The 27,658-nt window shown below is 35.3% G+C and overlaps 1 protein-coding gene across 1 annotated transcript in view; it reads right to left on the bottom strand.

Annotated features, from left to right (window-relative positions):
- Positions 1-27,658, bottom strand: part of DIAPH3 (diaphanous related formin 3) — a 244,406-nt gene that overhangs the window by 86,503 nt on the left and 130,245 nt on the right. Inside the window, exons 22-24 of the mRNA XM_063343720.1 lie at positions 24,729-24,968; positions 19,192-19,321; positions 6,525-6,649 (exon numbers count right to left, since the gene is read on the bottom strand). Coding sequence (XP_063199790.1) covers positions 6,525-6,649; positions 19,192-19,321; positions 24,729-24,968 — 495 coding nt within the window. The remainder of the gene's footprint in view (positions 1-6,524; positions 6,650-19,191; positions 19,322-24,728; positions 24,969-27,658) is intronic.

Raw genomic sequence — 27,658 nt, forward strand, 5'->3', positions numbered from 1 at the left:
AAGCTACTGCTGGAGGAGTGCTTTCACCCTTCAGGGTTTTTGCAATGCACTCTTCTTTTAGTTCTGTTTAGAGTCTCAATCCATTTGAATTTCACTATTAAATGTCTTTCTGATTTGTTAACGTTGCTTTTAAAATACTAAGTAAGCAGTTAGTCGTTTTCTTATTATGATTTAGAATCCATGCCAGAAAGTCATACAATAATGTCCTCAGACACAGGCAGGAAAGGAGAAATAACGCACATTCACATTAGTCACTATGATGGCTAGTAGCTGGGTCTGCAAGGGCAGAACAGTCTCCACTAAGAAAGTCTTGTAGGAAAGGACTAACAAAGCCTAGATTTTGATGATTTTAATTGATACATCTTCCACCACCTCCCAGACACTTGATTCCAGACTTTCTCTTCCTCTGACAAGGCTCCTTAACCAGTATGAGCTTCTTTCCATGTTTCTATCGACTTCATAAAACGCAGCTTGTGAGCAGCTTCAGACTGCCTCTGGTGGCTAGCAACAGCTCAAAGAGAATTGGTGTTGCTAGCCCACTTTTTCTTCCCTATCAGTTTGAATCTCTCTCCTCTGCTTAGCTCCCAAGATGCACAAAGCTTACAGGAAGCCACTCTTCAGAGTTGAGTTTCTTTAAAATTATTAAGGATGTTAAAAAGCTATTGGTAGGACAGTGAGGAAAGTTGATGAGAGGTTAGTATGTAATAGCTGGCCAAATATTAAATATAAAAAAGGATTATGAGAAACAAGACATGACAAAACACAGGTTAGGAACCTCAAAAGAAATGTTAGCTGTCCAAAAAAAAAAAACAAACCCCTTAACAAACCAAAACAACAAACAGCTGTAATAAAGGAAAACAGTAAAATTAATGCTGGGTGAAACCAGAAACCAGCATTTATACATCCTGTTTATTTTTGATCACACAATTTAGAGTACTTATTATTTGTGATTCTTAGATCATAAAGAGAACTTAGGGGAAACTACACTATTTTTTGCAATTATGAGGCTGTTTATTTCCACAGAATGGTAGGTTAAAGGAAAATTAGATACATTTGTTTTGTTGTCACTATGTATGAGTGCCATACATCAAACATTCCAGTAACTTTCTTCAGTTTTCTAGGAAGAAAACAAAAAAAATGAGGTGGGGAAAAAAGTTAAAGTTATCAATAAAATGTATACTTCATCTTGTAAATGAATGATATGCCAGAGTATATCCTGAAAAGGAACCTTGATGAGGTGGGGAGGTGAGAGAGATGAAATTTCTGTGATATTCTGCAAGACACGGATAAAGTTACAGCTACGTTACTGGAGTCCATACCGGCTGCTTAGTTTATACTGTTAATACTGACTCCCTTTGAATACGTGATGTACAATTTTAAACTCAAAACACAGCACTCTGGAAAGATGTTTTACTATCCAGTATTTCAATACCAGACATGATGAATCCTGAGACTTTTATTGTCCGTCTGGTGCATTATGGGATAGCTTAAGCTCTTGGCGTTCTACTGAGACTGTGCTTCAGTTTAGATATTTTTAATAAGTCCCCTTCCTATTTGCCTTAAATATGGCTTTTGTTAGCCAGCACTAGCTAAACTGGAGACAACAGGGAATACTACTGAGTACAGTAATCCCAACTGTAATTATTATGAACAGGTTGATATATATGCATTATCAGCTACAGAATTCATTGGCTTTGGATGAATGAAGGCAGAAGTAGAGCAGAGCTGCAACACAGGCAGGAGTAAAAGGAAACCAAGAAGTTAGGTATTTGTTAACTTTTTCTGAAGTGGCTTCACTTCACGGACTGCTTTTTTGGACTCATGGGGCTGCGGATCATCATTCTGCTCATTAATGGAACAGGAAAGTAACACAGGGCTGAGACAAGTAATATCTGTGGCAAAATTTCTAACTGCTGTATGTCTGGTCTTGCATATTCATGGCAGCTCTTTCATAGTGAATTGCTTGTCTGAAGTTTATACTGATTTTAATGTATTGTGCTACATAAAATACTAATATAGTGCATGGTATCAAGCCAAGTAAAAGCAGCTTGTCAACAAAAAACGTCAACAAATTAATTTAAATGACAAGGAAAGAGGAATAGAGAACCGATCAAAAAGAAAGGACTCTGTTCCTAGCTGAAAGGCAGCAACCAACTTGTCTCTCAAGTATTAGTTCCATAAGCTTCTGTGAAAATCACCACCAACACTACGTTCAGTGGTAGGCTGAAACTTGTCAAGAGTTTCTCAGCTGCTACTTAGAAAATCATGAGATGCGAGCTGGACTGATAAAGAGCATGTTGACTAAATTACTTAATTAAGCTTTTAATATGCAATTTAAATACTCTCCATAAACTTATTAAATTTTTATTTTGAAGGTACAAGTGTATTTTGTTCACTGTGCTTTTTATTGAACATTTCACTCAATGGATTTAATACTCTAGATCAATATCAATTCAATATTCTTTGACTTTCCTAATTAAAGCAAACAGAACTGCAATAATAACTATAATTTCTTTTCAGCTAGTATACGTAAGATGACTGACAAACTAGCACAAACTAATATATAGGAAAAATATTCATAATTATAGACTTCGTCAATAAAAGAGGGCACCAACTGTGCATATATCTGACTTCCTAAAGAAACAAGAATGCTAATCAGTTCATTAGGGGCCTTTGGGTTGTGATATTTAGCGACAGGATGTAGTAGCCTGCTTGTCCATGGAGTCTAATTGTACTCAGGATGAAAAATTATTTCCAACAAAGCACCATCCTTCCTTTCTCAGATTTCCTGCTGGTTTCTTTTTATGAGCTGCATGCCTTTCAAGACATCAGCATCACTCAGCTTTCCTTGTCGTAGGAATAAAAGTAAAGACAGGTCCAGGCTTCATCACGCTGTGCAGGATTATCTAACCTTTACATCAAACCTTTTTTGCTTTGTAATTTATTGAAGTTCCTGTTTTTCTAAAAGTGAGCTTCTTTAATTAGTGTGTTCACAGACATTACTAGAAACCATATGCAACTGTTTTGAAATTACTGCCTGTCTGCTGGGAGGGGAAGTCGGTGAGGGCAAACTATTCCTCTTCATGATATTTACTGTTCAAAATATTGTATCTGAATTGTCTAATACAATGAAATATGTAGTATGGCTGGTTTTACCTGTACTGATTTATTCTGAGTAAGAGCAGATATTCATCTCACCTGTTTCTGACAACAGTCAATACCAAAGGATGAGGGAAAACACGAAGGAAACTTGGTAAGTAAAGCATGATAATTCAACTGATACAGTATTTAGTTTCGAACACTCTGCACACGAGTGATTTTTCTGAGCTAAAGCTGCCTCTGGACTACTGTATTTAGTAGCTCCAGACATTCTGTCTTTAGCTAACTATCTAAGCCTTATATGAAATTCATTTACATTTTCAGCCTCTACAACATCCTAAAAGTAGATGCTACAGTTTAATTGTCTGTTGTGTAAGAAAACATTTCCGTTAGTATGTTTTAACCTGCTGGACAGTATTTTATGTGAGATGAACCCCGGTTATTTATAAGACACAATGACTATGTTCCTAACTTTCCTTCTATACGGCATACAAAATTGCAAGTATTTTTACTATATTTTCCTAACTTTTTTTATTTTCTACCTTCAGAGTCCTAATTTATTAAAACATCCCTGATGCAGAAACTGTTGCATGCTGCTGATCATTGTCACTATTCTCTGCCCCATCAGTAGCTACACAGTATATTTTTTAAGATAGGGTGATGGAAGCACTCAAGATATAAGAGTATTACCGATTTTTACAGTAACTTATTTATGTTTTCTGCTTGCTTTTAACTGCCATTTTTCTAATATAATGAACAATTATATTCCTTCCAGATCTATTGCTCTATAATCATTGAAGTTCACTTGCTCTTTTGTCAGCATCTGCCATTATCTCATTTTTGACGTGACTCTTTTTGGTTTGTTTTTTTCCAGATATTAATCCAGAAAAAAGTCATTTTACTGTTGACCCAAGAAAGGTCTTTCTTGGAAGCCTTTATTAATACACCTTGCTGAAAGAATCATGGAAATTCATTTATGCTCTACTGACTGTCCTGCCTTCATCTGCATGCTGTAACAGATCTTCAAGGGATGGTTTCTCTTCACAAAACTCGTGCTGACTCTCCCCCATCATATTATATCTCCCATATATACGAGTTGTTTCTGTTTTTATTTAGTCTTCATCATTTTTCTTGGTAGAGAAGCCAGACTTGCAGATCTTCCTTGTAGCCCGTTTAAAAAACTCAGGTGCTTCTTTTCAGCTTTGATTCCTTTGGTGTCTTGGGCTAACTAACCTATAGTCCAATAGGTTTATATTTGAGTTCATTTTAAAATCTTTTCAAGTCTTTTGTGACCGCTGGATACTCCTGGGGATTTATTGCTATTTATTTTATATTTTTCCTTTAAAAAACCCTTTTACTGACACCTTCATTTGAGATTATCCTTCCATTCAAAATATTGCCCAGTGGGGTCAACCAAAGTTCTCCCTAGAGAAAACTAATGCAAAGAACAAATTTACCTTTATGGCTATGGCTTATCTTCTTGGCATACATTGACAATCTATGTCTTCTCTAGCAGGATTACAGATTTTGAGATGCTCGAAAAAGATGACACGTAGATCCTCCTTTGCATTTCCTAAGATGATCACTGTCTTTTTAAAGCCATCAGTAAACTGCTCTATTGCTCTTCATATATGCAGATGGAATTTCAACCCCTGGAAAAGTTATGGTACTTATTGACAAGGTCCACCTATTTATCCTATCCGACTTTTATTATATTTTAGCTTTTCACACTATTTCTCTACAACCATGACTTATTTTGTCTTAATACAGTTTACACACTTGTATAATATCATTCCACTCACTTCCTGTCATCAAGATTCCAAAATGCCCTTTGTGTCAGTAACACAAAGGGAAATGAGGCACCCTAAATAATCATTTTTTTTATTTTAGATGTTTGATATTAGCATAGAAGTACATAGCTATTCCTCAACTTGCTTTCCCCATGCTCTCCTTAAGTGAACTATTTTTTTCAGGCTATTCTTCACACATTCTCAACTGAATTTCACTAATTTCTTTCATACCTGTTTTATAGGTATGGAAGTTTTATAACCGCATCTCCAAAGAAAGCTGTAGACTAAATTATCTGTTACTTCAAACCCTAGTCCTCAGCTTAAAAATGCAAAAAAATTATAAGGTATTTTAAATGCCAGCATCGTGACTGTTTTGGATTAGATGATCGTTGTAGGTCCCTTCCAACTCACATAGTCTATTATATTCTCATGAATTACAAAGAGTCTGTCCTTTTCCATAGATTAGATTTCTTAATAAGTGCTTCCCAACCCTAACTTCCTAGACTACCCATCATTTTCTTAACCAAGCACAGACTTTGCATAGTCCTAGCAATATTTCTGAGAAATATTATCAGGGATATATTTTCCTGTAACTTCCTAGCAATAGTTTTTCTTTCGCCTTCAGACCCCTCTCCTAGTTCTCCTATTATGCTATTGGCTTCTTCAGGGACAAAACTTACGTTTCATACTATAGAGACTCCATGCTGGTGGGCTGCAACATATCTCTCAAAAACACATTGAGCTGGAAAAAAAAAAAGCCAGCAACAACAAAGAGAAAAACCTCACCAGCAACATACCCGACCTTACAAAAAATTAGTAGCAACATTGAAAGGTTATAGACAACCCACAGAGTCCAGAGAAAGCCTAAAGCTAAGTTATGAACACTTTGGTTGCAGCAAGTCTCCTGAAGAGGAAACTGGCCCTAATGCAGCAAGAACCACTATATCCACTTGGCCTCGGGGTCCCTTGCCATCTTTTATTAAGTAGTATGAGATTAATCAAGAGGACTGTCTCCTGAATGCCACTGCCTTTGTACATAACAAAGTAGTCTTCCAGCTAGGTAATAACCTAACCATGTCTGCAGAGGAAATGCCAACCTTTCTCTCTATCTGCTTCCAGGTTAGTCTCAGTGCCAACCATATACGACCATCATCTGGGAGGGAGGTTTAAGTGAAAGAATGTTTTTTTCTGCTTTAATTAAGTATCTTCGTGTCACAAGGCTTTCTTATGAGAGAGACAGGCAGTGAAGTTGGCTGCAGGATTTGGAATAAATAGTGAGAAAAGTAATTTAGGCAAAAATAAGACCAGAACCTATCTTTTTCTAAGATACTCTGACATAAAAAAACTGATTTAACACTGAAGTGAAATGCTTAACTATAACTACTATAACTACTTTTCCCCAAGTTAAGAAACTTATACAAAGTGTAAAAGCTCACAGCAAGCATTTTTCTCCTCATGTTATCCACTACAATTGGACTGTTCATGTATTTAGTTTTTGAGGGGAAAAAAAAGTTCTATTTTTCAAAAATATATGCTACAGACTTGACAGAAGTTATGCAAAGAAATTTAAAGTTTAAGGTAATGTAGTTACATTACTTCTGTTTTTTTTTTTTTTAAGAATACTCCAAAGGATATCGACATTTTTGCTACAAACTTATCATGCTTGTCTTCAGGAACTGGAAAAGTCTGCAAATCCTTCTCAAGCTGTTGGAGTTGCCTCTCCATATGCTTCAGGCTCTTCTCCAGGTTTTCTGCTGAGACTAAAATACAGAACATTCATTCTGTTAACACCTTAAACAAGAAACATTATTTGTAAAATACACGAGTTAAAACCTTACCCAGATCAGCATACTACATTTTTAATTCTGAAATAAAAGCACACTGAACAAATCACAATACAAGGGGGTCAACTCTGCAACGTTCAGTTCCCCTCATTTATGTGGTTGCCTTATTTGTATCAGATGAATGCTGTTTGAACACCGCATTTTGTTTTATTTTTATGTCTAAGGTTTTGCACTGCAATTAACAGTCTGGTTTAAACAACCTGAGATATACATATGCCAGTCTGTCTCTTCTGACTAACCAAAGGACAAGTTTTGAAGCAACTCCAAGAATTGCAAAGCTTTCTTCAATCCCATTCTGTTAAAACAGAAAATAGGAACATTTGTATGTAAGATCATGAAGAAACTAAGACCCTCACAACACAGAGAAAATGGGGCTATTAAACACCTACGCATGAAATCTAAGACTCTATTCCCTAGTTTGAAAGCATGATGCCTGGTAAAAAACACAACAGAATTTGTCAGAGCGAAAGTGCTCGCCAAGCTGAAGGGAAGCGCAAGCACTTGAGAGGGTGCAGCAGAGCAAACCAGGAACTTAGGAAAAAGAAAAGAGTAGAGATGAACATCAGGGATTTATAGAAGGATGTAGAAAAAGTGCAGATTTTCATTATCAGAAAACGAGAAATACAACTTTCATCCATTTGAAGCAATGCATGGAAGTTGAACACTTGGTCTGTAAAAAGTTGATTGAAATATCAAGACCATAAAAGCAACCTGAGGATAACTCCTGTTAGCATGTATTCTATCCTGGATTTATATTATTGGAATCAGTTAAAACTTATTTCCTTATTGTTTATGAAGTAAACTTAATATTTAAATACATCCTGTAGGAACAATGTACATAGATAAGAACACACTCTGAATTTTAGTCTAATGATTTCATTTTTTTTTTCATTATTTATTTCATTCATAATATACTGTACCTATAAAGGTAAAGCTACCTTTAGCTTCATCTAAAAACATCCCTGGAGAAGGTCTGTGGCCTTAAGATGTTACTAGGATCCATACTGGATCCATGATATCATCCACTGAGTAAAGTTATGTGATGGAAATTAAGATGCACACACTGAACGCATCTTTCATAAAAGCCTGACAGAGTCCCCAGACGACTAGAGCAAAATGTTGCATAGCAACTACAATTCCATTCATAGCAGAAAGGTTAACACAACTATAAAATGATCAATGGCAACCTGTTAAAATGCTGATGTAACCTAAAAAAACCCAACCCAAACAATTTGGAGACAATCAACTTTTCTAAAAAGAGTAAGGGAATATAAATGTATTTTCATATTATAATTTATAACTCATCATTTGGTTTATAATGACAATTTTTTAAACCCTCTGTTTACTCAAAAACACTGTTTTCCAATTGTGTGTTAGACTTGGCAGATTTTCACTCAGTGATTGGTAAACCCAAATCATCACCAGGTAGGTCATTTGGCTTCAGTAGTCAAGAAACCACCTCGTTTGGGAAGCAGAGCTAAAATTAGAAGCTGACAATGTTGACTACAGGTGTGCTTCAGTCTTCACAGGTTCCAGAAACAAACCTGATTTTAATACAAATCATACTTCTGCTGTCATTAAGAAGCCTTTGAGGGCAGGCACAATTTTAAGACACTGATCTACTTAGAAAGCTGCTAAGAAACTCACAATATAATACCTTGTGCTTAATATAACTATCGATAGGACTCTTCATAATATAGCTTGTCTTGCATAAAAAGAGTTCACAGTATAAATTAAAGTGACATACTTGCAAAACATCAGCATGATGAGACTCAGCAAATACACAGGTTTTAAAACAAAACACAAAACCCTAAAAAACCCCAACCCACCAAAAAAACCCTCAACATCAGTTGCAGGTAGCAGCTAAGTAACAGCTACGTTCTTTTACCCAGATAAAAAAAAACAAAAAACAAAAAACCAACATATCTCAGTACCTAGAGCTGATTAACAGGTTGTATACAAGAGATTTTTGAATTCTTGCTTCCACAGCAAAGCCAATTTTTATTTTTATTACCTCAGTTCTTTTGACTTTGAACAGATACATATTTGATCAAGAATCTTTACATCTCTGTCTTGTTCTGAAGGGTTTTGTTTCCTCTGTCATGATATAAAGTTGTTCCTGAATGTAAAAATTCAGCATTCCTTTGATCTCAGCAGTGCACAACTACTAGATATGTTTTCCTTTAAGACTATATTCTGGTGACAGCCTCAAGCAGAGGCTAGCTCACAATATGCTGGTATTCATTTGGTACTATTGTCTTTCAACTTCCAATTTAGTGACAACAGATGAAAAAAAAAAAATCAAATCTGTAAATATAAGCAGCTCTTCAAGAAAAAGATCATGTGAAATGTCTGCCAACCTTCCCTTGTGTCCGTCGAGAAGACATGGTATAAAACCTGAAGAGACACAGAATGGAAGATGAGAAAAAAAATATCCTAACTTTGATCCCTAATCCTGGGAGGATTCAGATATAAGCCCAGTCAAACTAAGTAAGCAACTCCTGATAGTTTGGAAACAAAGTCAAAAACTGGGATTTTGAATGTTAGTGAGGTCACAAACCCAAGTTGTTTGCTGAATACAATGCATGCGTGCTGAAAAATTGCTCAACTGTACTCTCTGAACTCTCATACACTTTTTTCAAAAAGGCTCCTGATATTTTTATAGGCAATAATTACATTTCTTCATCTTCTGCCTTTCACAGTTAAAACAGCTTTGTTCTTAAATTTTTCCTCTCTTGATTCAGTTTTTCTAATACTATGATGGAAGGGATGCCATCCAGAGGGACCTGGACAAGCTAGAGAGGTGGGCCTGTGCAAACCTCATTAAGATCAAGCAGGTCAAGTGCAAGGTCCTGCACCTGGGTCGTGGCAATCCCAAGCACTCCCAGGGCAGAGTAGAGGGGGAGAATCACCTCCCTCAACCTGCTGGCCATGCGTCTTTTGATGTGGCCCAGGTTCCGGTTGGCTTTCTGGGCTGTGAGTGCACATCGCTGGCTCACGTTCAGCTTCTCATCAACCAACACCTCCAAGTCCTTCTCCTCACAGCTGCTCTCAATCCATTCTCTGCCCAGCCTGTATTTGTGCTTGGGATTGCCCCAACCAACATGTAGGACTTAGTCTTACTGAACTTCATGAGGTTCGCATGGGCCTACCCCTCAAGCCTGTCAAGGTCCCTCTGGACAACAAAGCTTGGTGTCATCGTCAAACTTGCTAAGGGCACACTCAATCCCACTGTCCATGTCACCAATAAAGATGTTAAACAGCACTGGTCACAATACTGACCCCTGAGGAACGCCACTTGCCATTGGTCTCCACCTGGACGTCGAGCTGTTGACTGCAACTGTTTGAGTGCAGCCTTCCAGCCAATTCCTTATCCATCAAATCCATGTCTCCAATTGAGAGACAAGGATGTCGTGTGGGACAGTGTCAAATGCTTTGCACAAGTCCAGGTAAATGACATCAGTTGCTCTTCCTTTATCCACCAACACTGTAACACCATTGTAGAAGGCAATCAAATTTGTCAGGCAGGATTTGCCCTTAGCAAAGCCATGTTGGCTGCCACCAATCACCTCCTTATTTTCCATGTGCCTTGATGAGTAATTTACAGTTTAGTGAATAATTCTCTAAAATTGCCAATGCATTCTTGACACAGCGTTTAAAAGTAAAGTTAAATGAAAAAATACAGCCTAAAAAACCAAAAAAACACAACCAAAAAACCCTCTGTATTGTCAGATGGTTTAGAACACCAGAAAAGAAATATTCAAGAGGCAAAATATCAGAAGGTTTCTATAAATACCGGCAAAAGCCTGAAACAGGTATTAACAGTGGAATAAGACCTAGTTGGATATACTCACTTAGCGCCACAGAAAACTGATAATACAATATTTATGCTTTATTTCTCCCAAGATGATGTTCTCTCTTGTAGTCTACAGCCATTTTATGGCTTTCTTACCCGCCCCCTTTTTTTTTTTTTTTTTTTTTTTTTAGTGTGTGTGTGTCTAACAGGTGTATACAGTCCTCTTGTTGAACTCCTTTTTTTCTCCAAAGGTCTGACAATGCCACTGCCTCTTGCACCCTCAGACTTTTCCTTCTGTATCCAAAGCAGACTCCAATTGCACACATGAAAGAAGCAGCTGTCTAAGGATTTAATTAATTTTCTCCTATTTTGAATTCAAATATGAAGCACACTAATGTAGTGCAATTGGTAAACAATGCATAAGCATTTTTGTACCCAGTTCCCTAGTAATAACAGTTCCATGGTAATAATACACAAGCCCTGGCCTGCTAGACTTGTTATAAATTTATTTTGAGAATGTCGTGAGTGAAATGTCGCCTGACATCAAATGTCTGTTTTTACAATGTACAGTTTAAGCTCAGAACTTGAAAATACGAGCAAAAGTTGAAAACAGAAACTCCCGAATGACAAACAATTCACTCATGGTTGCTTATTCATCATTGGATTGGTATTGAAAGAAAGAAGCGTCTGCTAAGGCAAGGGGGAAAAATGGCCCAGCAACAGGATATGGCACCTGCCACTGTACGGGGAAATAATATCTCCCGGCGTTGCACAGTACATAGCGATACGGTGCAGCAGTGACTAAGAGCTGCCAAGAGACAGAATCATCTTATAAAAGAAGAAACCAAATTTGGAGGAGGGAAGAGAAAGACGACCCTCACATCATTTGCGGCTTCCCTCACTGAAGAGCTCTTGAGCCTCATCACTTCGACCCTTGGGGACCCAGACCATGAAGTACTGTGATGACTGCAGTGTACTGTATATTCACAGCTAATTTAGGATATGATTGTTAATAACTAACTGCTTCGAATACCCAGTGATAGTGATTAATAATGATTAAGACTGAACCACTAGCATGAAATGTTAATGAATATCAGTCCAGTGAAGTTTAAAATAAAAGTTTAAAACCGTCCAGATTTATCAGTCTTCTAAACAATCCCATCGCTGCAATCTCTAACTCCCTGAGACAGATATATAGGTAACGAGATACATAAGCCCACACACATACATGCCTGTACTTGCAACACTTCCCTACTCCTTAAAAATAAGCTTTCTTACCTTCAAGGGTCTACATATCTGCACAATGTATTCAGCATTTCTATTCTATTGCCTTTTCCGGCATTTTAAGGTTCCTCTTGCAATTGATTTCTGCATAACCCATTTGATTTTTTTTTAATCTTTTAGCAGATATCTACATTTTTCCCCTCTAGAATATCAATACTGTTCTATTTGTCTTAATCTCACTACCACTTAGAACACTATATAGCAATGAGATCTCTCAGCAACATCCAGATATTTACACCCAGTTGAATAAATACGAAATTAAAAGTATTGAACAGCTTTATCTGAATCCTGATCTGTCTACAGATCAAACTGTCTATATTTTTAAACAACTGGAGGCTCAAGGACTGCACCAGGGATTGGCCATGATACGTAACTGTTGGATCACTGGAAGATGATAGAGAAAGAAAGCTATTTTCATGGACTACTGACATCATCACATTAGAAATTTAAGTGCTGTTTTGGTAAAAATGTGCAAATACTCAAGCTCTTACTTAATATTTCATTTGCTAATTCATACTTGTAAGAGATGTATATATTTCTATGCCCTAAAAGAAATAGAACGTTCCACTTAGATTTCTGTAGTTCATTGCATAATTGTATCTTAAAATTACTCGCCACATAACAGTACTGTGCACAACTTAAAGCCACGAACATTAAAAGAAATAAGAGATTATTTTCAATAAATACATAACAGTATTGCACACGTTTCCATTAGCTTTTAAAAACAAAATTTTTTATGTTGTGAAATGCACTCAAAAAAATAAAATCACAAGAAGGTGTGTTTAATTTCTTATTTTCAATCAGGCTCAATTAATCATAAAATGGTTCAGACAGGAACATGGCAAGTCTGGCGCCTGCTGATGTAGGACTTGTGTCCCAATAAAGAAAGAGTTGTTGATCCTTTACAGGTATAGACAGGGGTGCAAAAAACATCAGTAAACACAAAAATGTAGAAAGATTTAAAGGTGCACTTAAACCACACCACCATGAATTTCCCTCTGCAAATATTTAATGCCCCTTGTATGGTATCTTAAATGCTGGAGTAGCACATTTTTATGTCTTAAATGGTACATTTCTGGTAAATAGAGATATATATTTGTAGGCTACGATTTTCAAGATTTAGAAAACATGTTCTTTTCAAATAATTTCGAAATACAGTAGCCACAAAATAACATACTTTTTCAGTCTTGTGTGAGAATCTCCTTCACACAATTTAGATTAACTCTAAGTACTCTAGATTAACTCCAAGTACTGCATTCATGGACAAATATTTACTTTATAACTTCCTCTATTGCTTAGTGCTCTATGATATTGTAAAAATAATTGCTAAAATTATCACATTTCCTCAGTCTTGACAACAAAAATCCATGAAAAAAAGATGTCTTTTTAATTTTTTTTAATTCTTTTTAAACAATGGTATCTCAAAACCCTTTTTCCATATGGAATTATTTGTCTGTCATTACTTTGTTACACTTCAGTATTTATTTTAAGGCTAATGTCATTACTTTAGAGTTAATATGAGTCTTGTTTGAAAGCCAAATCAAACCAAAACTTCAAATCCTATTACCGTTTATCTCTTGAGCCATAAAATTTAGTATTTGTGATTTTGAACACCACATTTATATAATCATTGTTATAAGCAATATAACTTTGTCTTAATGCGTATAGTTGCTTTTTTCCCACCAAGGAAAAAATGTCCCAGGAAGGCAACTCTGTAACCTTACTCTCTTGATAGATAGGCACATTGATCTAATTTCTAAACTAATTTCTACTTGTTGTAATGTAATCAAGTGAAATACTTTTCTCTTCTTTGTCACCCCCACACCCACACTTTAGTCATCTTCCCTATTGTGATATTCTAACCCTCCTCTTTATTAACAATACCTCTTAATTTTGTCTCATCACCTTATTTCACTAGGACATTTCCAGTTCTAGTAACAGTAAATCTTTAGAAATGACAATGGGTACAAATGTTCCCCAAACATGCAAGTTCCTTTACAGAATTAAGTATTGTATTCTTCTTCATACAGTTATTTCACTAATTCTCATCTTGTCCAACTTTGACAGCAATTTTCCATGGAGCATAAAATCAAAACTCTTTACAGGGATAAAACCCCTGAAACTAAGTCCACGTTTCTTTTAAGATTTTTATTTTTTTTTCCACTTGATGTAAGGAATGCTTAGTTTGTTTAGCTGTCTTTAGACTAACTTTCCATATAAACTAAGGCATAAAAAATGTTTGATATCTCCCCTTGGGTTCTGTCTTCACATGCACCCAACAGGATGACAGACCACGAAAACTGCAGTCCTCATAGATGCAGTAACAGAGCAATTTTCACTCAGAGGATAAACCCTGTGTTTTCACTGTAAGGTTGATTTCTAAAATTTTGTGACTGTTGCCACTAGTTTTGAATTACAGCCCTGTGCGTACCAGAAAGTTGCAGCCTAAGTCATTTGATGCATTATTCTCTGTCATTCATGGAAATCTATGAATAGCTACTTTCAACTGTATTTCCTAAGCTTACATATAAAAAACCACCCCAAAATACAGACAAATTGTATATCATCAGTGAAGTTACCTACTTAATAGCTGAATTAATTAAATTAACATGTGAAAATGAACTAGGATACTGTTCCTTTTTCAGTACTCTGAAGAACTCTTTTTACTCTCTCTCTCTGAAGAGCCACGAAAAAAGAAAATCCAGGTAACAGATAAACAAATGGACCTCTAAAAATGGACCTCTGGTTGGTAGCAAGTCTCCTAGTCATTCTTCATAGCCATCATTCTTGAAAACTATCATTTAAAGCAGAGAAGCATCCCGCACATAACATTAAGAAACTGGAAAATGAACTTTGCATTTAAAAAAAGAAAAAAAAAAAAAAAAAGGAAGCCTCAAAAAAAAACATAATCAAGATAAAATTGTTAACAAGTTAGTTACAAAGTACATCTCCAAACGGGCTACCATTCCAAACTATGAGTCTCCTATAACAAATTAGAAACTCGTGTAATATGCAAGATAGTGGAACGATCTATCGATTTTGGTACTGATTGAATATAATACAGTATGGAGTAAGTCATGCAGTTTGTAGTGTTTTCTGAAAGCACAAAAAATCCCACGCAAACAAACACAACAATCCTGACTATCTGAAAACACACCCTGTGAATTTGTTACTTAAGTCAACACAAAAAGCCCAAGGAATTCATAGCAGAAAGTATGTTATTTAATAGTACTGAGAAATTTGCCATAAAATTTTAGAAATTTTGTAACAAGAAAATAAACCCAAACATTTCTTTTTGACATATAGATTGCTTACAGTATATATAAATATTGTTCTCTCATGCTTTCCTAATGTTTTTAAACCTTGTAGGTGGGGGTGTTGTTTTTTAATTAATATAGATTAAACTTCACATTTACTATTTGTTTCCTAACTTTTTTTTAAAAAATGTGAAATTAATTCCTTATTAAAAAACCTGAATAACGTTTCAAAAATGAAAAAAATGGATTAAGTTATTTGTAAAGTGACAATGAGTTAATTACTCTTGGAGGAAAGAAAACCTGCAGTTTTATATTGTTATATGAAAGAAGACTCTATACACTGTTACCTGTAAGGTCTCTGTGAATTAGAGTCAATCAACTAAAACAGCAGACTGGATAAATGCAACATAAATCTTTAGAATACAATAAAATAAGAAATTAGTAAAGTGTACTAAATTACTAAAATACTTCTTGTCTGGAATACTAATGGAAAAGTGAGAAAGTCATTATGTTTAAAAGAAGAGACAGCTTTAATTACATGAATCTTCAGGAACTGTCATATCAGTAAGCTCATTAGCTGCAATGAAAGTTCCTCCTGCTGATCTAAGAGTACTTAAAAAACAGGATTTGTTATACTTCAAAGCAAAAAAGGTATCTTTAATTCATGCACTGTAACAGTGAATTAAGCCTACTTCTAGTATTACAAAAGTAGAAACTAAAACTTCAGCACAAAAAAGAAAAAAACAAATTAAATATCCTGAAGTAAACTACAACTGCATAGGTTACATGTCCCTTGCTGCATGGCCGTCAAAGTTATATTTTCAAAAATTAACATTTATTTTTCTAATGTAATAATTATTTTACATATTGTGAATGTTTTATCATTTATAAAATACTATACAATACATGTTAGCTTCACAACTAACAGACCTTGTCACTGCTCTTAAAAGTCTTGCAAGTTATCTTAACCGCTAACTGTACAACAATTACTGGACAATATTTAATGAAATGAAAGGAGCAAAATGTTTCTTCTAAAAAGGATAAAAAGAAAATTAGTTGCTAAACATTATAGTGTCCCAATGTCCACTATTTTGAATCAGAAATAACTTGAGAGAGAAGTTTTAAGAATGAGCAAGCACAAAATAAAAAAAGGTACAAGGTACGCTACAAATACACTGGCTGATACAAGGACAGACACATCAAGGAAGAATTCTGAAAAGCGTCTTTTAAGTAACTTGTTTTAAGAAACTTGTAGAAGACTAAACAATCGCTTGATGGTGATCAAACCAAAAGCAATAAAGAACCAACATGCATAGCGTAACTCCATTTTTATACAGTGTGTTCAACTTAAATTTTTCCGTTACTATTTTTAAAATCTTTCTAACACATTAATTTTGATTTATAATTTAAAGGGCACTTGCAAATAATACATCTATGCCATATGTAAAATGTGAAATTATTCTATTTGCAGAAATGAACATGCAGACAAGATATAAAAACAGCTCAATAGGAAAAAAATAGTTTGCAAGAAGGGTATGGGAGAAAAGAATATTTTTATCAAACTTCATTGATTTATTCTTGGGAATTACTTTTAAAAATTACTTCAGAGTGGAAAGTTCAGTGAAATCATAAAGAAAATGACATTCCACCACCTCTAACAAGGCGCTAACCTTTGCTATGAGAAAAGGTAGAGAACAGCATTTAGAAACAAATACTGGAAGAAAATACAACCAATATGCTCCACAGAAAAAAACTGAACATTATATTAGTATTATACAAAACCAGAAGAGAGCGATGTATTTCCTCACCCAACAACTTTGACCAACAAAGTAGCACATATGTAAACAGAAGATTCCTGTGGGATGACAGAGAAAAAGTCAGTCCAGCTGACTTCCTTCTGTACTATCAGGAGCCTGTAATCCCTAGACATAACCTTTGGATCCATCAGTTTTCAAATTTACAGGAAGTCTGAACTGCCTCCAATAAATACAATCCAGGACGGATTACTCTTGTTAAGGACTAAGTCTTTATCGGAATGGAGGGGAAACTCTAAGCCCTCAATACCTAAATTCTGTTCTAACACAACCAGTATTTCTTCTGGAATAAGCACATTTGACTAGATGATCATCAAGAGGAAAGATTTTTTATTACTTCCCCTCTATCACTCTCCCTAGCAGCCATCATGATACTTTGTAACATCTGCTGTGTTTCTCAGCTCACTCAGCTGAGAAGCCTCAAGGCAAATCATTCACCATCATTCTTGGTCAACTTGTCTTCATCAGCATATCAATAAGTTACATCACACCAGGTGAGTCCATTATGTTGGATATGGCTGATCACAACCACAGATTCACAGCTTTTTTTTTTTTTTTTTTTAACTGACCTTTTGGTAAGCTCAGGCAAAAATAGCCACTTCATTAAAAATTTACTGTGCAAAAATTGGTGCATATTAAATCAACCAGCTTCATAAAAACATACTTCTGCAAAAATACTAGAAAGTCTTTAAAAACCCTCCCATGAGCTGCGGTCTTTGGTATCTGCTGGATTTTCAAAAATTGCAGTGCAGGAGGAGTCTTTCAAAACAAAATGAAATTTTGCAGGTTGGGAAACAAGTATAAACAAACACATTGATATGCTAATCTGTTAAAGACATCCTAGGCCTTTGTCTTTTTCACACAGTAAAACTGAAATGCAAAATACATCTCATAATGCACTGAACTATTCAGTATATAAACTCGAAAACATGATCATTGATTTCCATCCTACAACACACTGAGTGAGTTCAAAGATTCATCTAGTCAATGGCAGATACCTAAAAAAAAACAGAAAACCTGGACTAACTGATAATTTTACTGGCTACTCTGACTGCTCGATGTTTCATATCTCAGAAGCTTTCCAGAAGACAGTCATCAGCTTCATATAAGACAACTGTCTACACTGAAATAATGGCTTCTAATAAGGAACATTTTAGTTTTTCTGGCTGATATAAAAAATTCCAACCACAATGCAGCCAATAACATACTAGTAATGAAAAAAACCAACTTAAAAATCAGTTGTCAGTTCACAGTGGGTTCTACGAAAATAATGCATAAAATATTGATTTTATATAGAGCAGAAACTCCTATTACCAGTACAAACAGTTAGATGAAGGGCTTGAAGCTTTTGACAGCTATTTAAAAATACTTGAACTTCTAAGTGGTTATAATGCACCAACTAAAATTGGAAACTTTAAGAACCATGATAACAGAACGCGAACTCTATGCAAGTGACCACTATCTCAAGTTCTCTTTAAGGAGCAGGTTTTGCAAAGCTGTAGTTTGTGGCAGGGAGACCGAGTGAGCCGTACGAGTGACACTGTACAAAGCAACACAGATAAACAGTGATATTTTCCAAACTGACATAAACTAAAAATGACTAACAGAGACAGCCCATCCAATGTTCTTTTCCTGCAAGAGTATGATAGTGCTATGGTGTCATCAATTTCTAACTCCATGCTTAGTCAGTTTAAATTACTTAAGCTGGGATAAAATATGGAGAAGGAACTATAAATTAAGAAATTAACTGCAAAAAATCTGCTGCGGCATATATTGAGATTTACCATATTCTATGCCGCATGATGAAGCGGTAAAAAAAGGAATTTATTTTTCCAGACTTCCAATGCTACTGTTGCATGAAAAACACACATGGGGAAGATAAAACTGTTCTGATTAGTGTTTAGAAAAAAAACCAACCAAACAAATTAAACTATGGTATGACAGCCTTTCCGCATTTATGAATTAAAAGACACTGACTGATTGTACTACACTAACCATATAAAAGATTGAAAGGTGGAAATAGTTTAAGATCTGTTAATAGAAAAGAACTTTTAAAAGAAATCTGGTTTGGACAGTGAGTCTAGAAGATACGTCAGAAGAAATGTAACGGGAAATCCCATAGTAAATATTAGAGGACTGAACAATAAATATTATCTTCAAGACCACTTGCAGCAGCTCAAATTACTAATCTATGCTCTGTTAGCATATTAATGTCCATTTTAAAAATAATGTTAGCATAAAATAAACATCATCTCCCATAAAATACACTGCAATGCACGCAGAATCAAAACTTTTAGTTATACAAACCTTTACTAGCTTTATCTAAATGCTGAAAATCATCAACAAAATTCAGGACATCTTGATAACTTTCTTCACACACTTCTACAAGAAAATGGAGTAGTGTTGTTTTTTGATCTGCTGACTTTGTGTCCTTCAGCTAGAGAGAAAAAAAGAAATGTCAAAACACTGAGAATAAGATTACTTCTGACTATTTAGATAATTAACATATATTACTAATTGTGAGCCCAAGAAATATAAGAATACACTGTTGAACTGGTACAGCTCTTTTAAAGAAAACCGTAAATAATGCGCTGTTTCATTTCCTCCCTTGCTAAAAATCCCTAAAAAGATCATGTTAAATATTTTTAATTCTATGCAATATTTGAGTTGTGTACTCAAAACCAGCATACATTTCTTTTTCAAAAATGCAATTATCCAAGCAATATAGGAATATTTGCAAAACCGCGAATAGATTCATGAAAGTGTACAAAAAAAACCCCCAAAACAAAACAAAAAAACAGACTTAAATTAAAAAAATCTAATAATACATGGTGCACACATTCACTCCATGACATGATTTCCTTATGTGTGAAGCTAACTCTAGCCTAACAATAATTATGTAGCGGGAGCTACAACCCGAACCTGCACAGGTTCTTGTTGTTATCAATTCTCAATAGGGCAAACAGGAGTTCACAGGCTTCACTGTTTAAAAACTTTGACTTCAAAAATTCTTAAGCACAAACTTTTCTTTCTGAACCCTTAATACATATAAAATTATTTTAAGCCCGACCATTTTAGAACTTGCAGCTGCTTTTGCAACAACATTAACAATTGACAACTGGCAAACTTTCAATTATACGTTCCTCTTGTAGTCTCCCATTCGAGCTAGTCTTTTAAATTGTCGGAGAGATTTTTAGAAACAGAAAATGGCATCTCATATGAAAATGTTTCTTCACTACTTAAAAACTATTTCTGCATAAAACAGTTTAACAGAAAAATTATAAATGTACATAGGCACATACAAAGCAGGCGCACACACTAAAGGGCCGCCACCATTGCACAGACTTGTACATCTGAGCATCAGGGGAAAAAAAATCTTTAGCACAGTATAAAAACTAGCACTAAACAAGTAGAAAACTCATGTTAGTTTGTTTCAACTTCAAGACCGTTCTTTAGTTTGGTCACCATGAAAAATACAAGTGATCGGCAATGCTCAATGGTATAACAGTAACTACAACAAGAAGGCGGAAAGGAAAAACTACCTTCCTTTCCAAAGAGGGTTCAAAACCAGACACAGAGCTGTATGGGGATTACTTCTGAATAAGGAACTGAGAGCAAGATCAACCCCAATCTAAATATACATACACATACATTTATTTATTTATTTATTTTTATATATTACCACAGTTTTACCATGGTTGCACATTTCTTATAAAGAGATTTTTTCACACTTCTTGTGCTTCCCAATATCCTCAGAGATCACCTAAAGGGCATTTTATTGATCTTATTAAAAAACTAAATTAGAGTATATTGTCTGCTTTTCCCATACCATATATAAATTAAAATGGATAATTTTGGACAGTGGTTATCATTGAGGTTGGTATTTCATACTTCATTGTAAAAAATCAGTGGTTATTTTCAAATATCAAACTGATACTATCTTAACAAATACAATCAGATATACTCTTCCAGAATGTGTACGTTCTCCTTCAGGAGAATGGATTAATAGTAATGTGAGACATAGTTTTCAACATAAACAGCAAATGCAACACATATATCAAAACAAAAAAAAATATATTTTATGGTCTTTACTGTATGCAGTGTTATAAGTTACTTCTACTGTACTGGTAACGTCAGTGGGAAGTGTCTCAATAATTGAAATAACATCACACAAAATTTCTACAATATGACACTGCTTAAAATACATAGAGTTAACAGAAGTTAGTTTTAAAAATAAACCAGTGTTATAAACATGCATTCAATTTTAATATATCAGTATGTAACAAATGATTCAGTATTAGCATACCAATATCATATCTCTCTTCTGAGAATGTGTATGCATGTTCTCTGATGCAGAACTATTACAGTTTAATTCTACATGATGCAGGGAGAAGGCAAAATATGGAATTGTCGCCTGCAAAGCGGATAGCTCACGTAGTTCCCTATGCACAGTTGGGCACCAATGAAGCAGAGCAGATAAATTGTATATTCTCCAAATATTTCAGAAACAAACATCTTTGGAGGACAGAAGTCACTGCAAATTTCTTAATTTCTCAGATCCCCTCCTGAAAACTGTTGTGCAGGCCACCAAGGACTCTGCAATTCGCAGCTTTCTAGTTTGGGACCTTGAAGTAATATTTGTTTGGGTGTGTTTTTTACTGTTTTAATACTAATATTTGTAATAGTTGAACCACCTTATTATTCTCAGAACAGAGGAGATTAAGCATTAACCACACACTACAGATAGTTAAGAAAACCGCCAAAATCGCACATACATAGTTTTACCTCTGTGTTTCCAGACAAAGTGATCTGTCTGTGTAAGACACAATTTCATAACCAGTGAAGGCTTGGCACTCACGGACTTCCTAAATGAGGCCACAATTGGATGAGGTGAATTAGGAATTGGTGACTAGTACCCTGATACACATTGGACTGGATAGTCCAGTTACCTCTAAAACCCAGCTGTCCAATAATGAAGGAAGCAGGAAAAATCATAATAGAAATCAGATCTCAATTCTCCATCAAATCTGCTGATACATTGGAATGTCACCATGCATCATGAAGGAAGAAAACTGTGGCTGATGTGCTGAATACATGGGTCTTTTCCAGCATTTGGGATGATATAAAAATAGAACATTCTCAGATGATACTGGTAGTATTAATTCACTACAAAGGTAGGATAGTAAATGCAAACTACCAGTGATTCTCTCTCTGAAAACCTGTCAACCTTCAAAAGAATAAGTAGGTGACTGTAGGTCGCAGAAATCTGAAATTTTTCAGATTTTCTCTAAGGTGGCCATAGTTGCTCTGCCTCCCAGAAAAATCTGTAACTTGGTCTTTCTTTCCCAATCACAGAATGGTTTGTCTTGGAAGGTACCTTTAAAAATCATCTAGTACAACCTCCTTGCCATGGGCAGGGACATCGATACACTCATATTCAACCATCATTAAGGTTGCATTATCTTCCCCCTAGAGAAGTTTTTAAGCACTGTGGTCTGGTATTTACAAGCAACCAATTTCAAGTGATGTCAAATCAAACGTATGTGAAATCTTTGCCGTTGGAACTTCATGGGGTTTTTTTTACTTACACATTTCTTACATAAATGAAACGTATCGAGTACTACGAATAATGTTTATCCATAATTCATTAATTTCTGGAAGGAGTAAACCAGTATCACCACTTCTAATCATATAACATGATACAATGTAAAAATTACACTGAACTAAGCATTTTGATCATAGGGAGCAAATTACCTTTTCTGCTCCTTATAGCTTTGTATCTACTTCACCTACAGACTATTGGCAGTGATCAGCATCTCTCTTGAGCAGTGGGTTGGACTAGATGCTTACTGACTTTCCTTCCCCTCTGAATTATTCCATGATTCTAAGAAACATGCACGCACTTCCCAAATAGTTAACTAAATAGTCTATTCAAAACATTATTTGTATTGGCTTTTAATTTGGCCTCACGGCAACTCTTTGTAAATTATTAGTATACCTGAATTTTAAAAGCTTTCCACAGTCTTCTGCACTATCAAGTTCTTAAGTATCTTTGCAGTTTAAAAGCTTTCTTAACTTTTAAGCAAACTTCTTTTTTTACCAGCAAAGCCAAATAATTCCATCTCCTACTTTAGGTACATAGGAAACAAATGTTCAGATGCCTTCTTTATTATCATAAATTAATAACAAAAGGACATTGTTATGTCCTCCTCATGTTCCTGTCCTATCATTTCTAAACTAAATACACTCAAATGCTTTTTTCTCAGTTTAGAAGTGTTACGTTTTACTATCATCTGGATTCTCACTATTCAGTCTATATATTTTCTGCAGTAATTAAGACTTTATCAGCATCAAGTAGGCAGTAATTACCGTCTTTATAGTACATAGACGGTCCACTAAAAGACACTTTTTTTCCTCTCCGATAGAATGTTGTAACCACCTATAAAGCTAAATAACCTGTAAGTGTGCAAACTGAAGTAACTATGAGATCCTAGATTACGATACGCATTTAATGCCAGAGCACTGTAGAGTTAGCCGGGGCTCAAAGCCCATTTTCTGGAATTCTGCATAGCCATTCACTCTTTACTTTCACTATCTGCACAACATTGGTTCACTTTCCTATGTGTAGTACTCTACAGTAGTCTTCAAAATTTTAATCTTCGAGATCGTAAATTATTTCTCCAATATAATTTTTGGAATTTTAATCCTGCTCTGCAAAGTGTCTGTAACAATTACCTTCATGTTGTTTTCATATTTCTTTTTTTGTTGCCTTGTGCATTAAAAATACAGAGAATATAACCAGACCCAGGACACACCTTATCACACCTAAGAAGTAAATCCACCCAATTGGAGAGAACCTTTATTATCTTCCTTCTGAATAGGTTTCCCAAGAAATTGCACATTTCACTCAATAACTTCATCTATGCTGTATTTCTCTAAGTGGCTGATGCATGCTTAAGTGTTTATTTTAGACTAGGGAAGGTATATAACTTATTCTCTATGAATATTTAAGTTATAGGTATTGCATTCAATGCTTGAGAACTATACTGAAAGAATTATTCTGAAACATAGCAGAATTAGGGTGATTATTTTACAGAATGTAGAAGTTAACATGCTGTTTTTTCTCCGTTGTGTAAAAATAAGCTGAGAGAAGACAAGGAGTATGTACAAACTTCCAAATAATTTCTTTATCATAAGGAGCATTACATACATGTACACTCTGTGCAGATTTTGCAGTGGCCTCCCAGAGGGCACAGGAAAAACAAACAAACAAAAACCACTAAATAAGGGGAAGGCAATTAGGATTAGAACTGATTATAAATTAACAATCAGGAAAGTATCGATATCTTCTTGTATATAGCTTATATAAAAGTTGAAAGAGTGAAAATTCAGGAAAATTAGAAGAAACAGGGAACTGATGAAACTGAGCAACAACAAAAGAAAATCAGATAAGGAGAAAATTTACGTAAAAGAGAAAACAACTGTATTAAAACAGATTAAAATGTGACAGTCCTCGAAGTGCTCAGACATGTAAGATTACAACACTACTATGATCACAGCGATATGGTCCTTCATAACGTTATTTAGTTTGTGGGTTTTTTTTATTATTCCCTCAGTATGGAATCTGCTAAAAGTTTAAATGCAAGCCAATCTCGAGATGTTTGTACGCAGATTAGCTGTATTGTTCAAACCATCAACTAATGCTAAGAATTATTAAAAAAATAATAGAAAATAAAGAATTAACTGCAGGAAAAAATATCAAAACAAAGTATTTAAGTAACATAATAAAAACAAATTAAAAAAAGTGAATGTAATAGGTAACACATGGATCTTTCAAAACTCACTTTACACAGGGAGCTGAGATTATATCCAAAGGTTTGTGCATTCCGAGAACCTGCATTCATGTAGTTTCCCATTAACAATACTAGTTCCAGCAGCTTGCTAAAGCTTTTACTCTTCTTTATCTCTTCACAGGCAGCACTGACAGCCATGATGTCAGGTTTGATGTTGTTCACCTGCTCCTCAAACTGAAGCTTAAAAAGAATAGCACTGAGCCGTGGCCGTAGTCTCTTCACGTTGCTCATCTGATTGAAAAGAAAATAGGAGATTTCCTTTAAAATTCACGCTACACTTTGGCACTGTACAAATGCATACAATCTGTAATGATTTATTGGTGTGACAGGCTTGAAGAAGCAATATATCTGCTATAACTGATAGCAAATGAACGAATGAATGAGAGACACTTGGGTAAGCAACTGAAATCCCATCTTGTGGTTAATACGAACTGCCCCCATCCTTTCCCAATAACTAGTATGTGTAAGCAATAAAAGATAAAGTGTCATCGTATATCACATCTGTCAACTCATATACCAAATCCTATAAAACTAATCCAAGTTTATGACCCAGTACTTGCAAAGTAATAAAAGTAGTTCACAAATTTTGTGTAACTCAGGATGTACCAAAACAAGGCAAATCTCATTTTCTGGTGCAAATATTTAAAAGCTGATTTCAATAGCAGCTTACTATAAACTTGCAGGAAAACAACAGTTTTGAAAAATATCAGCTATGAAACACTTAATATGGCATACGTTAATATACACCAGTATTCTAACCCCACTATCCTACTGGACCTTATACAGTCAATTAGGTAAAGCAGAACGCTCCCAGGAAAACAGCAGCTTCTGTAGATCACATGCAAAAGACTTGGCTTTTTCTACCGTTTACTGGCCAGGGATTTGCAACAGAAGTTTCAATCTTCCCATATAACTTAGGTCACCAAATTCCCACCCCAGAGATACTTTGCACGTTATTTACTATACCCAAACAACAAGACTCCAAATTTTATTGCTTCTTTAAATCAAGGAACATTGAATGCATTCAATAAACGAAAGGTCTCCACCTCCCAAGTTTCCAATGTAATACTGGTCCTACCAACCATAACACGGAAATCTTCAAATATTTTTTAGGTTTGACATCACATACAATCCCAGAAGCTTGCCTTCTTCCATTCTTGCTCCTCTTCTCCCTACCAAGCATTATACGTTCTTTGCTTTTTCCCTCTTCCACAGAAGAAATCATGTTGTTTTCCTCCCTGCTCTGTGGTTCTGTTTGCACATGAGACACACTAGTCTCAAATTCTTCCATGAGCTTCTTCCCTTATTTTTCCCCATCCCTGTTTTCTGATCAATTTGATGAATTCTGTAAGACCTTCTTCCCCATACTCGTGTTTTGCCTTCTCAAGGCAAGGTTCAAGCCAGTATTGCCTTGACAATTCCTGAAATCCTAAACTAGGTTTTGTTTTGTTTTTTCAAATAAAAAACATACGTTATGGTTTCCAGCTATCAATACTTCTCAGTGCAAGAAAAGAAGCAATAATAACGGCACTTCTCCTACAAAGTAATAGGTTTCAGATGGTGGCCTTAAAAGTTTACCTTTAAAATGGAAGTATCTCCCTCCAAAGCACAGTCATACCTAAGGTTTTACAGAATATTTCTCAACCCACGTCTAGTCTATCAATGCAAAAATGGCTCTGACAGTGCAATGTTCACAAGTCGTTTGGTGCTGATTATCCCACAATAGACTCAGTGAAAAGGAAAAGTATTCATCTATTTCAGCATAAAGTCAACTTAAACTGATACTGAAGGCTGTCTAATCCAAAGGGGTTTTATATAGAAGTAGAAGAGGATGGAATTTACAGTCTATTTTATTGGTTTTACTGTGACAGCAATAGAAAATAAAATTAGGTAGAGTTAACATTTTATGCTACTAAGCCACTTCTGCAATGCCTGCCTGGCAGTGCAACCACCTCATGATGTCCCATTGAAGTAAACATACCATTTGCATTTAAGTTCAGGTAAGAAATCTCAAAGTAAAATAAGCAATCCTTTCCAATAACCACACTTTGGTTTGCATCGCAGAGCAGAGCACACGAACGGGATGTTTTTTCAGGTGAAACTAGGTTGAAAAATCAACTGCACTACTTAGCTTTAGTCCACAGACTGCCTCCAGCCTGGTCCTGAAGTAAAACACTAAAATGTACGTAGTTTACATGTTAGCTCAGTACAACTGTAGGCAGATATTTTGGACTCATCGTACACTAAATAGCAATAGGAAGATATCCTGGATTCATCATACACTAAATAGCATGTGGTAAAATTCTTACTTATGTAAGCAAGGATAACCAGATCTGAATTTAAATAGGGCATTTCACAGTGAAATAGAAACGGAAATACTTAAAACCCACCTAAGATGAACGTAGTGCTCTTACAACTTTACACTTAATTTAGGAATAAATATCTAAAATAATATTAAGTCACTGCACGGAGGCAAATTCACAAAGTCATTCTCCCAGCTCCATCAGGAAGAATCAGTATGAACTCCTTTTCCTCAAACAATTCATTTACTGGATTTATGTAAGTACTATTACTTCTCATAATTATTGAGAAGAATATTCCTAATTTTAAGTTTTGTCCTGCACGCAGGAAAACTTTGAGACTAAACTAGAAAACCACAAAACTCCATTGAAATTATCCAGATTTTTGATATTTGTCCCTATTCAGGATATCAAACCATGGGAACCAACCAAATAAAGGATAAGTGGCATTGATTTTAAATCATACCAAACTCAAGATACTACAGAACCAGGTGATGATGCATCTTTTATTGACTCTGGGCTTCTCAGACAGGCAGATCCTTGAAACTGAAATAATCAGGTACTTCAGATCACAAAAATCTGTTGCACAAACTAAGCAAGCATATATGCATGAAAGACACA

The sequence above is a fragment of the Chroicocephalus ridibundus genome, chromosome 1 (genome assembly GCF_963924245.1).
Source record: "Chroicocephalus ridibundus chromosome 1, bChrRid1.1, whole genome shotgun sequence".
NCBI classification, from domain to species: Eukaryota; Metazoa; Chordata; class Aves; order Charadriiformes; family Laridae; genus Chroicocephalus; species Chroicocephalus ridibundus.